This window comes from Alligator sinensis, unplaced genomic scaffold, assembly GCF_000455745.1.
Source record: "Alligator sinensis unplaced genomic scaffold, ASM45574v1 scaffold1471_1, whole genome shotgun sequence".
Taxonomy (NCBI): domain Eukaryota; kingdom Metazoa; phylum Chordata; order Crocodylia; family Alligatoridae; genus Alligator; species Alligator sinensis.
The window spans coordinates 4,838-17,756 of record NW_005843175.1 but is presented as its reverse complement, the minus strand read 5'-3'; the positions used below and the strand labels follow the sequence as shown (position 1 = coordinate 17,756).

Here is a 12,919-nt window from a genome sequence, read left to right as displayed (position 1 = left end):
GGGTGTGGGGGGGGGGGGGGTCAGTAAGTGTGTGATTAAGCCCCCACCCCATGTGAGTGGTCAGAGAGAGGATTGTGGTGAGACTGGATGGAGCTAGGTGTAAAGAGTCATTAGCTAGGGAAAGGTCTCAGGACACCTGAGTGGGCTAAGACCCAGGAAAGCACAACCTGAGGGGAAGCCTCAGTGTGGCAGAGTGCTTAAAGCGGGAAGCCAGCCCAGAGGTACTGCCTTGTTTGCAGCAGCAGTTTGCTTTCCCTCTGTGGACTTAACTATGTAGTTGCTCTTTGGGCTTGGAGAGGCCGTGCACAAGCAGGGAAGAGTTCACGGAGGTGTGTGGGAAAGAATTTGTGTTTTGCAGGGGTCTGGAGTAGAAATAGCCCCTGCAGACTGCGAGATGCCTGGGCCTGTGTGGGATAGTCTGAGGCAGCTGGAGCCCACAAGCATGTTATGAGAGGAGTGAGGGACTGCCCCTCCCTCTATTCTTGGGTACAAGTCAGGGTGACTGGCTATTAGTTGCAAATAATTAATTAGGAATTTAGTACAATGAACATTTAACCTAGTGAATAAGTTATTAGCTTTGTATTAATTAATTTGATCATTCCCCAAGTATAAATAGTTATCAACTGTTATTTTGTATGTACTCATCCCTGTTCATTGTAAATAGAGACTTTGAACATTGAATAATATCAATAGTTTGACTTGCATATAGCAGTTATTTCCAGTATATAATTAAATTCTGTAATTAGTTATTTCCGAGTCTGCAAGGTCTTTCCATTGTAAAGGGAGCCTCTCCTCTCAGGAAGCTCTTGGCTACTCTTAGGTGAGCTGAGCAGGGGGTAAAGCTACCTGGCACCCCAGGTCCCAACCAATCAGACACGGCCACGGTTAGCACTGCGCACCAGGGATTACAAATATAACACACAGAGGGGGACTTAGAGCTACATTAAGCTATTAGCATCTATGTCATCAATAAGCCAACCAATTTGGTTCTGAGACTCATTACTTTTATTACTAATCTTTATCGTTATTTATTAACCTTAATGTGTATATACAAATTTCCCATGGCAATTCTTAAAGTGCCAAGCCCTGATAAGTTTCACTGAATTTAAGAGATGAAGATTAAAAAAATAAATAAATAAATAAAATAAACCACTTTTACTTAGCCTACATTCTCCTTTATACACTCATCTCAATAGTCTCAAAATTTTCGCTGTAGAGATTTCATTTTCCTCTAAATTGGAGAAAATGCATAAGTCACAATTACACAGAAGTGGTCTAATTATGCAAACCCTTGCACATTTAACTTTATTAATGCATATGGCTGGGTTCTCAGAGGGTCATCTCATATATTGCTTCCTTTTCTCTATCCAATAAGCAGCTTATTGGATAGAAAAATAGAAGATTAATCAAGTCTGTTGAAGTGTGGCAATTACTGCACTCCAGCAACCTCCTGCGTCTCGTGTATCAGCATCTATGAGCTTAAAAATGGTGCGGGGGGTGCTTGAACTAAAGCTCAAATGACTTTTAGTTCAAGCACCCATGCTGCCATTTTTAAGCATGGAAATGCTAATACATGACATGTGGTGGCATTTAATTAGAGCGGCTCTCAGAGTCGCTCTAATTAAAAAGGGCCACACTGCCCCCAGGAGCATGTGTAAAAGTGCCCCAAGTGTTCAAATCACTTCTGAATGGAACTTAGTATCTTTTTCAAAATCTATGAGCAGTCTTATTAATCATTCCCCTTCAGGTCTGCAAACAACACTTAAGTGATAAACATATAACACTTTCTATTTAATCACATACAACACTGAAAACAAGGGTAGAAAACTAAATGCACATGGTCAAGCTAATGTTACTGCAGAAAAAAAATTTATATATAATGTTGGGAACCATATAGTTCCCAAAATATATATTTCTCAAACATAAAGGTAAACCTCTAAAATAGCTTTGTGCCGTTACAGAACAGTTTCTTTTTTATTTCAGTTTTCTCTGTTAAAAGTAAAAAAAAAAAAAAAAAAAAAAAAAACTAATGAAAAGCAAGGTTAACGTGTTTTTATTCAATGACTGAGAAGGAGATCGCTTTAGCCTAAGAGGAAGATATAGTTCAGTGAGACAGAGAGCAATTTGAAGGTTCAAATTTGGAACAGAGCCTCTACAAGTCATAGATTATGTGGTAGAGATTATAGATAAAAGAGGCTATGCAGAAAGAGTAGAAAAAATAAAGGGACAAACCCTAACAACAAGCTATCCAACAGGAATTATAAGGGAAACAGAAAACATGGAAGACTTGTAGCATGGAATAGAAACATATAAAAGAAGCTGTTAACCTTCCATTGTACAACTGATTTAACTGCTGTATTTCCCCTGAGGTTGTTAAAACACTTAAACATTTTAGTGCCTTTAGAGAGCGATCTGCATTCAATTTTCTGAAATGTGTTTATACCCTGACACTGGGTACATTACAGTCATCCAGGAGGAGAGAACATGGAAGTTATAAATGGTTTAAAGTCAAAGATTCCCAGAAAAATATCTATTTGTTTCTGGATGCACAGACTTTTAAATCTTTATAACTTAAGAAATACTCAACCATCTTGCTATAAGCTTATCCAGTTTTTTCCTTCAGGAAAAATGCTATTTTGAAAATTTGAGCTAAATTGTTTTAGACTTATCCCAGTTTTACAAGACTCAGAGAAAGAAAATAATACATTTGATTAGAAAGAGTGGACTAGTTTATTATTTGTGGTTTTTCATGCTTCAGAAATGGTCAAGCCATTTACCTTAGACTTTAAAATCAAGGAAGATAAGTTACATTTAAGTAAGGACAAGAACAGCCATTATTAGCCGAAACAGGATTTAGGGGGAAGCAGTGAAAGAGGCTACAATAAGTGCTTCTTAACCTTAAGTATAGTGTTCATGGGTAGTGAACTAAATGACAAATTACTGTTCTGCGTACTTTTTGCAGACACTCTGCTGAAACCATGAAAGTGAATACAATGTTATTGTATTTGATCTAGGTTCTTTTACTATGGTCCTTTCTATCTTGATTGATCTTTATTACACATTGACCCCACACTGAACTCTGAAAATATAATGATACCGAGTATACTGAAAGGGAAGCAAGATTGGTTTGGAAGTTCAGTTCTAGCCCAATTATAGGAAAGAAGATCCAAACTTCAGATAAGTAGTTCATGTTTGAGGAATTTGGATGCCTTAATAAGCTTCATTGCCATCTTCCAAGTCTTGACACTCTCCCTTGCCTACAAAAGTTGTCAGCAAAAGTTTTGTCACCTGAAATCACTCGTCATGTTGACCAATACCATCTCACTGTTCTCTTATACTGCCCCTCCCTTCCTCTCACTTGTAGCCAATGCTCACTCCCTCCCCCTTCTTTTTAAGCGAAATCATAGAAAATAGGCCTCTAAAGGACCTCAAAAAGTCCCTTTCCCCAGATCTGGCCATTGGAGTCATGTCACCTGGTCCACATTGCTCCTCACAGGTCCAAAATTTGATGGTTGGGGAGCGATAGCAATTAACACTGCAACTGCTCCATCATCAAATTTCCAGGCCCCATGTGGCTGGATCAGGTCTGGGTCCCGCATGGCTTGGTCAGGCCTGCTCCAGACCACAACTGCATGCCTGATTGGGTCCATAGACTAACCTGACACTGCTCATTTGGCCTCTGAGGTGAAAAGGTTTGGCACTACTGATCTAGTTAATTAAACAGTTGATCCTGCCTTGAATCATTCCTGACAAATTTGTTGAACCTGTTCTTAAACACCTTAACCACAAAACTTTGTAAGTAACCTATATTTGCACATCTTTCCTTACAACTAGAAAGTTTTCAAGCATCCAACCTAAAATACCCTTTGTTTTCATGTAAGCCATTACTTAGTGTCTTATCCCCAGGGAACAGAGAGACCAGTGTATTACCTTCATCACTGTAGGAACTGTTTATATATTTGAAAACTTGAGTCTCTCCTGAATCTTCTTTACAGTATAAACACATCCAAATCTTTGTCTTTCTTCAAAGGTTATGTTTTCCAGACCTGTGATAGTTTTTGTTGTTTTTTCTGTACTTTCATGAGTTGGTTTACACCTTTCTTGTAGTATCATGTCTGAGCATTTACTCATCTTTCACAAAAAGCACAAGATACTGGGGTAGGGACTGCTGTCTTATTTTGCAATTACATAATATGTAGCAGAGTACAGTCCTTGTCTTTGACTGGTGCTGCCAAGTATAATAATAATAGTACTCTGCTACATAGGTTCCACTGAATTATTAGTCTAACCAATAGGAATTAGAGGACACATTCTAATGAAGTTTTCAGAAACATCAAAAGACTCATTCAAATGACTGCACCACTGACAGAACAAGACTCCAATATACAATCTGGGTCTCTGGCTCTGTTTACTGAACTGTTAATATGTTGAGTACTTATAATTTCACCTTTAAAACTGAAAGCTATTAAACAAAAATGCTGTATACCTTTTGCAGCCTCGGTCAAAGAACCAAGACCCAATATACACTGAACTGAGGCACTTTCCCCTTCCTAGTAGGACTCTCCACACAAGGAGTTACAGCATTATACCTTTCTAAATATGATTATACAATAAACATTTCCCTATATAAACAAGACACCTAATTGATCTTTTCCCATATTCACCATACAGGATCTATTCTACCAATAAAACTGTGCCTGACTTGGCATAACCATAGGCTTGTAATCCCGGTACTCCAAGATGTACCCCCTCTCCAATTGAAGGGATCAGAGCAGGTGTACAAGCACTGTGGAAAGTGTAGAGACCCTCCTCCCCCTATAGAGCAGAGCCAGATCACCAATAGGAACTTAACCATATACCTTTTAATGAGAGAACAGTGGTGGGAACATAACAGGTATAAGCCAGGGGGTATAGGGGACACTACAACACCCCAGGGGGGCAGAATTCAATAAAGGTTAGACAGACATATTCATCCAGTTGACAAAATACAGGGTTAACAAAATATAAAACACAAACAGCAGAACAAACAATACTGGTTAGCAAAATATAAAAGGCACAAAATACAAAACGTCAAATAACAAGACATATAGGACATAGGTACCTGGAGGGAGAGAAAAGAGGAAAAACACAATGACCCCTTTCCACTGCAACAAGAACTTCTCTGTGTTGCTTCACTCACCCCAATTTATCCTAGCTAGGACTTGAACTCAGATCTCCGATGCAGTAGGCAGAACCGCTACCACACAGACACCAGTGTTACTACCACTCTGAGCTGCTAGGGGTCTTGACTTTCCAGTTGCCCCTGCCTCACATACAGCTGCCTGGCCTCTTGCTGCAGAAGCTGGAAACTGGGCAGAACCTCTCAGATCACTGTTCAGATCCTTGCTGGATCTGGGGAGCCTCTCCTGCTTGCCGCAGCCTCTCATAGGTGATCCTGGAGCCCAGCAGGGAGCCTCTCCTGCCGGCTGCACGCCGCGCTGCTGAGGGTCCAACTGCTGCCTGCAGGTCCCACTCCTTCAGGTTCTTCTGGGGCAACTGCTCCTGCCCTGCTGGCTCAGCTTTGAAACTCCTTCCTTGTGGTCCCTCGCTGGTCTCCTCAGAGTCAGCTATGCTGCCCCTTTTAACCCCCTCCAGGTGACCCAAAGGGCCAATCAGGGGACATGGAGGGCGAGTCTCTGGGGCCCGATTGGAGAGGAAAGGGAATCCAAGCCCTCCAATCATCTTTTACCCTTTCAAAACCCCTGGGCTAAATCACTACCACCTAGCCTGTCACAGGCTAATGTACTGTAAGTTGAGCTTAAATTTACCCAAATTCTTCCAAGAAATGCAGTTGTATTTTGCAAAAATGAAAGCCTATTATTAGAAAACAAGCATATTTATACAAAATTCTCTTCCAATAAATTAACATTCTTTTCAAGGGGACATATATATATTCTTAAGATTTAAATGAAATTTTTAAAATTCTTAAAAATTAGCACACAACCCACTCAAGACTGCTTATATTATGATCTTCTATACTGTATATAATACATGTAATTTCATGTAGGTGAAATATAAATGGTACAGAGTTGTAAAACAAATAGGTTAGAACTGACTAACCTAGTTGAGTTACCATCTAGGACGCAAACGGTAAACAAAACATTTAGGGCCTGCTCCAAGTTACACTGAAAACAATGGAAAAAAAAAAAATCATCACATACAATAGCAAACAGGAAATCAAGCCTATAGTGAAGAGTGGTAGCCATTAGAGCTAAAGGGCCTAATTCTCTCACCCTGACTCAGCTGTGCCTTACTACACCAGTACTACCACTAGAAAACCTTTGTCACTTTTAGAGAATATGAAGCACAAGTTTTCCCAAGGATGATGTATGTGTTAATAAAATATTATGCAACCCAAATCAAGCAAACAGAATGCTTTTTCAAATTGAGTCAAATAGATGTTATTACATCCCATAAATCATACCAAGCTACAATAAACCAGATTCCTACAATATTCAAATCAGAACACAAGGATAATATAGGCACCTAAAGAATGTGTGTTGCAAATGATGTATGTGGTAGCTATGCTGGTCTGAGACAAAAAGAAATGCAAAAATCTAGAACTCTTGGTTCCAAAATGATTCCTTTCATTAGTCCAACTGAGAAATTGAGCAAGCTCACAAACAGACTCTCATAGACCCAGAGGGACAGTTTTCCAGCTTCTGCTTCCTCTGTGCAAAAATGAATTTTATTTCCTACATATGGGGACTTTTTACCATCTTGAACTTGCCCTGAGCCTGAAAGCTTGCAGAAAAAGATTTTCTTTTTGCAATTTCTCAGTTGGTCTAATTTAAGGTATCATTTTGGAACCAAGAGTTCTAGATTTTTGCATTTCTTGTTGCAAATGAGAACGTCAGGGTGAAAGTTACTAGAAAGTGCAGTCACTATAGGTCCACTTGTTTCTAATAAGTCATTTCTGACAATTCCTTGCTTCTTGGAGATCCTGAGAGATGTCATGGCCCATGTAGCTAGCAATGGGTAGAAAACACAAGTTACCAGCATATATACTGGCAAATTTGCATACCAAGACAAGTTAAAATATGCTGTTGCGGAAAAGTACAGTAAAATCTTTGTTATCCAGTATCCCCAGGATAAGGGGGTTGCCAGTTATGTAAAAATTCCAGTTATCTGAAATAACCTGGCAGAGGTTCTCAGATAATGTGGAGTGCAGTCACCACATGCAATCGTCCTCCCTTCCCCCACACAGGCAACTGGTAGGGGGTGCATGTGCCCCCACCATGTGACAGCTGAAAATTATGTCTGTGTGGTAAAGGTGCTTGCTGAAGGCTCTATGAAGATTAGACCAAGTGTTTTTCTGTATTTGTTTAAATATTAAGCTATATGTTGTTGCTAAAAGCCTAATTAAAGTTTAAGATGTAGTAAGGCCTTGTATAAAGTAAGGCCTAGTAAATTTAGCAAAGCCTTGAAGTAGTAAGGCCCTGTGGGATAGTTAAAATTAACTATATCAAAAGGAATGCAAGACTTGTACTGCTATTGGTCAGTCTAAGGGCATTTAAAGTAAAAAGAACCTGAGTGGCTGTAAGTTATCAGTACCATTCAGAAGCTAAAAATGGGCTAAAACATCCAGAAATTATTCTGAAGGAAGATACAGCTCTGTGAAAAGGTTAGTTAGCCATTGACCTGGATGAGCAAGCCTGTGGATCTCAAGGAGCCCAAGAACTGAATACCAGGGTCCTTCCCTGTACCTCTCGGACAGCACTGATCAGGGATGCCTGACTTCGCTGAGCTTTGTGAAAAAAGAGAAACTTGTTGTACATCAGGCATCAGAGGGGACTGCCAACAAGTTGCTGACGTGAATTATTCTTGCCTGTCATTGTTTGTCTTGTTACTATACATGGTTGTGTTTTTGTTAAGTCAATAAACCTTTCTTACCTTTCTACCCCAATCATACTCTCAATCCCGAACCCTCCACAGGCAGCTGGGACACCCCTGACAGCCAACACTGATGCTGTCAGTAGAGCTGGAGCCCCCCAACAGGGCTGCCACCATTGGTGGCTTCTGCAGGTCCCCTCCCAGATTCAGGAGGCACCAGTCACTCATGCCCCCTCCCCCATGTCTGACTGACTGGCCAGAAATTCTGGTTAATAGAATTTCCAGTTGCTTAAATGTAGATAACAAATATTTTACTGTAGTTTGCTATATTTATCATGCCAACAATACTGTTTAACATAATTTTGATGCTGAGCAATTATGCATTAAAACTCTATTTTACTGGAAATATTCTTGGCCAATGCAAACTACTGTAGATAATTTCAGACAACCTGTGGGGGATAATTTGGCCAGCCACAAGGCAAACACTTTTTGATAAAATATTTAAACAGCATTCAATTTAAGTTGTTCTTTGCATACATCCTATACAGATCAATCCTGGCACATGGAGATTAATATACAGCCATGAGAGCACCATTTGCTTTTTTTCCCCAAATAAAATTAATACAAGTAGTGTTACATTATCTAGCCTAATGCCATAAAATGTATTAAATTCCTTTTAAGGCTCTCAGAGGTTAAAAATCTGTGGATTTACTGTTGCCACTGATATCACTGAGGATGTATTAGTTCAATTTTACTAATGGCTCATTTTTTTGAACCTCAAGGTTTTTGTTTGCTTTTAATACTAAAAAGCACACAACAAACACATACTGACCAAGTCCCTTGAAAACAAAATCAAAACGTTCTAAAAAAATAAGCAAGGCCCCAAACATGCCAACCACTGTACTGCCGTCACAAATCTAGATATGGTCTACCTAAACAAAACACATTCACCACCTGGCATCATAACTTTGTACTGAGTTTGCCTATTAGGCTGAGAGGCAATTACAGTAGAATCCCTGTTATCTGGCATTTGAGTAACTGGAACACTCTATTAACCAGAATTTCTGGCCAGCCAGCCAGACAGAGGCTGGGGCTGTCTGGCTGAAAACCACTGGCCTCAGGTAACCAGCATTTTTTAGTACCTGGCGCCCCCCCATTCCACACCCATGCCAGATAAGAGAAATTTTACTGTACCAAGAAAATGGATAAATACACTAAATGAAACAGACCATCAAATATAGTTTACATACTTAGGATGACGAATATCTGGCAGGGATCGTTCCAGGGCTATGTTGTTGCTAACAAATATGTTGAAACCATTCTCCCTATAAGCAGAATCATCATGGTCTTCTTCTGTGAGAGGGTATGGCTTTCCATGCTCACCTTTCCCTGAAACAAAATTAATACATAGTTACCAATCTCTAGTATTTGAAAACATAGAGCATACACAGGTGCAAGTGTGTTATAACAGAATAGCAAGGAGGGACTAGATCTAGAATATTGGATCTTGACCCCTTTAAGGAATTTCTTACTATAATTAAAGCCATTATGATAGTAAGAAGAAAATGCTGTTCCCTCCCCTAAGGAAGGAACAACATATGTGACCCTCCTGTTCAAAGGTGTTCAGAATTCAGGAGAGGCCACACAAGTCATGACACACTGTGGCCTTGGATTTGGTCAGATGCACCTTTGAGACAAACTTGTGGGATGTTCACACACCTATGTGGGTGTCCTTTAGTTCCAAACCCCACTCTGCTATCTGCTGCTTGCCCACCAAGAATAGATTTAAAATGTTCCAAGTGGCTGAATTCTTAGCTCAAGGTACCTCAGCTTTACCTTCCTCACCCAGGTCTTCCCAGCTCCTTGCAGAAGAGATTTTGCCAGCTAGAAGATCCAAACCTTTGCCCAGACCTGTGCTCTAAAATGGTAGATCCCTGCCTTTGACTTCTATAGAACAGGTCTGCCTCCATGATCAATTGCTCTGAACTTATTTACTGCTTTAAGTTATTTATGGTCAGTTGTAAGAATAGGACTCATATATATATATATATATATATATATTAGCAAATTGCCCATCATTCATAATGGTGGGGGCCGGGACAGAGTGCCACCCCCCACTCCCTGCCTCCAGCCCCTGCTGCTGGAGCCCAAGAACAGGGGGAGGGGAGCTTGCACCCAGTGGCAGCTGCTGACACCTGGAGACAGGCAACACCACCCCCTCTGCCTCCCCTCTCCCTCTACCCACCACCTCCTCCTCTGCCAGCTGTTGTCAGGGCCAGGTGGCAGCAGCAGCAAGGGGGGGCATGGAAGTGGCAGGGGGGCTCTGCCACTGGACCCCCCCTGCCCGCTTCCCTCACCCCCTCCCTTCCTCCCCTTTTCCCACCAGCTGTTTGAGGAGGGGGGTGGAGGGTGGCATGGCAGCTCCATCCTCACTCCCTCTGTCCATAACATTCCAGGTCCTCGTAGCCAATCGGCATACACCCTCTTGGTGGCACATGCGCAGTTGGCCACACACACACACACAGACACACACACACACACACACACACCCACCCCCCCAACAGTAGTCATAAGAAATCAGTAATCATATACTCAGATATAGAGATACAAACAAAGGGAAATGTTGGAAGCAGGTTAGAACTCAACTGCTGCCTCTGAACTTTCTTCCTTCAACTTCTCCAGTCTGCCAGAATACTTAGCCTACTGGCTGAGGGTCTAAAGTCCGTCCCTAGCCCAGGGAAATGAAAGACTTGCTCCCACGACAAGGTTTAAGTATCCTTATCTGGCCGTTGGATTCTTGGGGAGTCCATATTATTCCTATAACTTCCTGCCTCAACAAGCATGTATCTATTTACCAGACTAGCAGTCTTTTCTGATCTAATTATGACCAGGAGGTTATTTACACCTTTTCAGTTATGTAAATTTATGAGCCAGGTTCTTCCAGACCCTGATGAGCCTTGAACTATACTCACAAGGGTCTATTTAATTAACCATTAAAATACCTAGGTCAGATGCTAATTCTCAGTGATTACTTCTCTCACCATTTAGGTTTTGATCCCTTCCCAGGTATGAAATCATTATTTAGGGAATAGCACCTAAAAAATTATTACCATGTTTTACAGTCCTGGCCGCACTATAACATAAAAGAAATACATTCGTACCAAATACCACAATTCATATTAACATAAGGCCTTTAAAAACTCAGCTTAGTGCTACTTCTCTGTATAGACTGCACGTGCCATATTAGTAAAACAATTTTCTTTAAAAACCATGTAAGACATTCCATTAATACCTCAAAACATATTGTGCATGTGTGAGTGCACATGCATTAAGACAGGTTTTATTTTTAGCCTTGAATTAAATTGGACTAGGAATTTCTTCACAAAGCAACATTTCCTTAACTACTCCTTAAGAGTTAAGACAAAAACTGAGGTTTATCCACACAACTGTGTTCACAGAATCAGGGCTTTATACAATACCACTGACTGTTACCAGTTTTTTTATAAGCCCATCACAGATCCTTTGATAGTCATGTTTAAGTCACTAGGATTCTTTCTGTTACATTTCTTGTGCTTTGAATCAAGCCCAAGGCATCAGAACCATTTTTTTCCTGAACCAAACAGTTTCCTTCAAAATTTTCCCCTTCATACTCATTCCCAACACTTGCAAGCAATAACTGTTTTTAGAAAGAAAGCAATATAATTATAATAGGGATATTGATTCATGCTGATGAGAGAGGCTAATTCATGCATAAGCATCAAATGCTTAATTTCACAGAGTAGATATAAAAGGTAACTTGACCCTCGAAAAAAAGTAATTGCTCCTACCAATTTTTCCAGGGGTATTGAATTACCCAGGCATCAGCATGCCAAGCCAAAGCAGCCTGAAGAGTGGTGCACTGACCTACTCTTCAGACAAAACCTGGTTTTGTTTGAAAATCTTGCTCTCTCTCTCCCAGCAGACCTTCTATTCTGTTTTCCCATGTAGCATATTCATTATCACTCCTTCTATTTAGAGCAATTCTCCCTCCTCACTAGGAAGGCACTACTAGACAGCTGAACCCCCCTGCACCTTTGATAAGACACAGATGATGAACTTAAATAACAGTTACAAAGTAAACAAAACTAAAAGATCTTTTACCTATCCTTGGGCTCCCTTTCATCTTGCACACGTATAGAATAATAACTCTCCAGACTTTTCTCCTGTAACCATTTCTACTATCTAGATCCTTATTTCATGGACATGTCAAGATTCCTTCTGGCATATTACCCTCTCCCTTCAGGACCAAACACAGGAGAAAAAAACTTTCTCCTGTCTCATATCTCTTCAGTTGAGCTTTTGCTAACTGATGCCATTCTACCTGATGACCGGCCAATCAGGATCACCTGGGAGCTTGAAGGACACAGGAAGATATAGCTAAACTGGTTCAGGTGAGACTAAGTCTGACTTTTCATTGACGGCATTTGTTTATAATAGTGATGCATTCCATTTTGTATAAGTCTCAAAATATGAAAGCAAATATGGGTTTTATATTCTAAACTGTCTGTCTTTGCTTACAAACAAACAATTTTTAAAAGAACAGCTGTGATTAAAATAACTGATGTTTTTGGAGACAAAAAAGAGCTTGAATTTTTCACCATTGTCATTTTGTTATTTATAGTTAACTTGTTGTTTTTATACAAAGGAAAAATACCTTTCAAATGTAAATATCAAAGTGCCTAAAACTGATATGGATAGAAAATCTGCGATAACGATTCTAAGTGAATTTTTATGAAACCATAATCACTGATGCTCATTTATTGATTAGAGTATACAGCTTTAATCCAGAACACTAATCAGAGTCTAACAGTGGATTTATATTATATCTTAATAATAAAAAGTAACTGTGCCAGCATAATACAACCCACAAGGCATTATTTAGACATTAGTGTTTACTTATATCCCAGTGTACATTCTAGACAGCCATTTTTATCTGATAATCCAATAAGTAATTTAGATAGCAGGCAAGGCTACTGAGGAAAACCCAGAATAAGAAGATTGTACGATA

At 40.1% G+C, this 12,919-nt stretch overlaps 1 protein-coding gene across 1 annotated transcript in view; it reads right to left on the bottom strand.

Moving 5' to 3' along the window:
• The window catches only part of LOC112548444 (polypeptide N-acetylgalactosaminyltransferase-like 6), a 46,859-nt gene extending 34,673 nt beyond the window's left edge, over window positions 1-12,186 (bottom strand). Inside the window, exons 1-2 of the mRNA XM_025194253.1 lie at window positions 12,013-12,186; window positions 9,123-9,261 (exon numbers count right to left, since the gene is read on the bottom strand). Coding sequence (XP_025050038.1) covers window positions 9,123-9,261; window positions 12,013-12,034 — 161 coding nt within the window. The 5' untranslated portion in view covers window positions 12,035-12,186. The remainder of the gene's footprint in view (window positions 1-9,122; window positions 9,262-12,012) is intronic.
• Window positions 12,187-12,919: the final 733 nt, after the last annotated feature.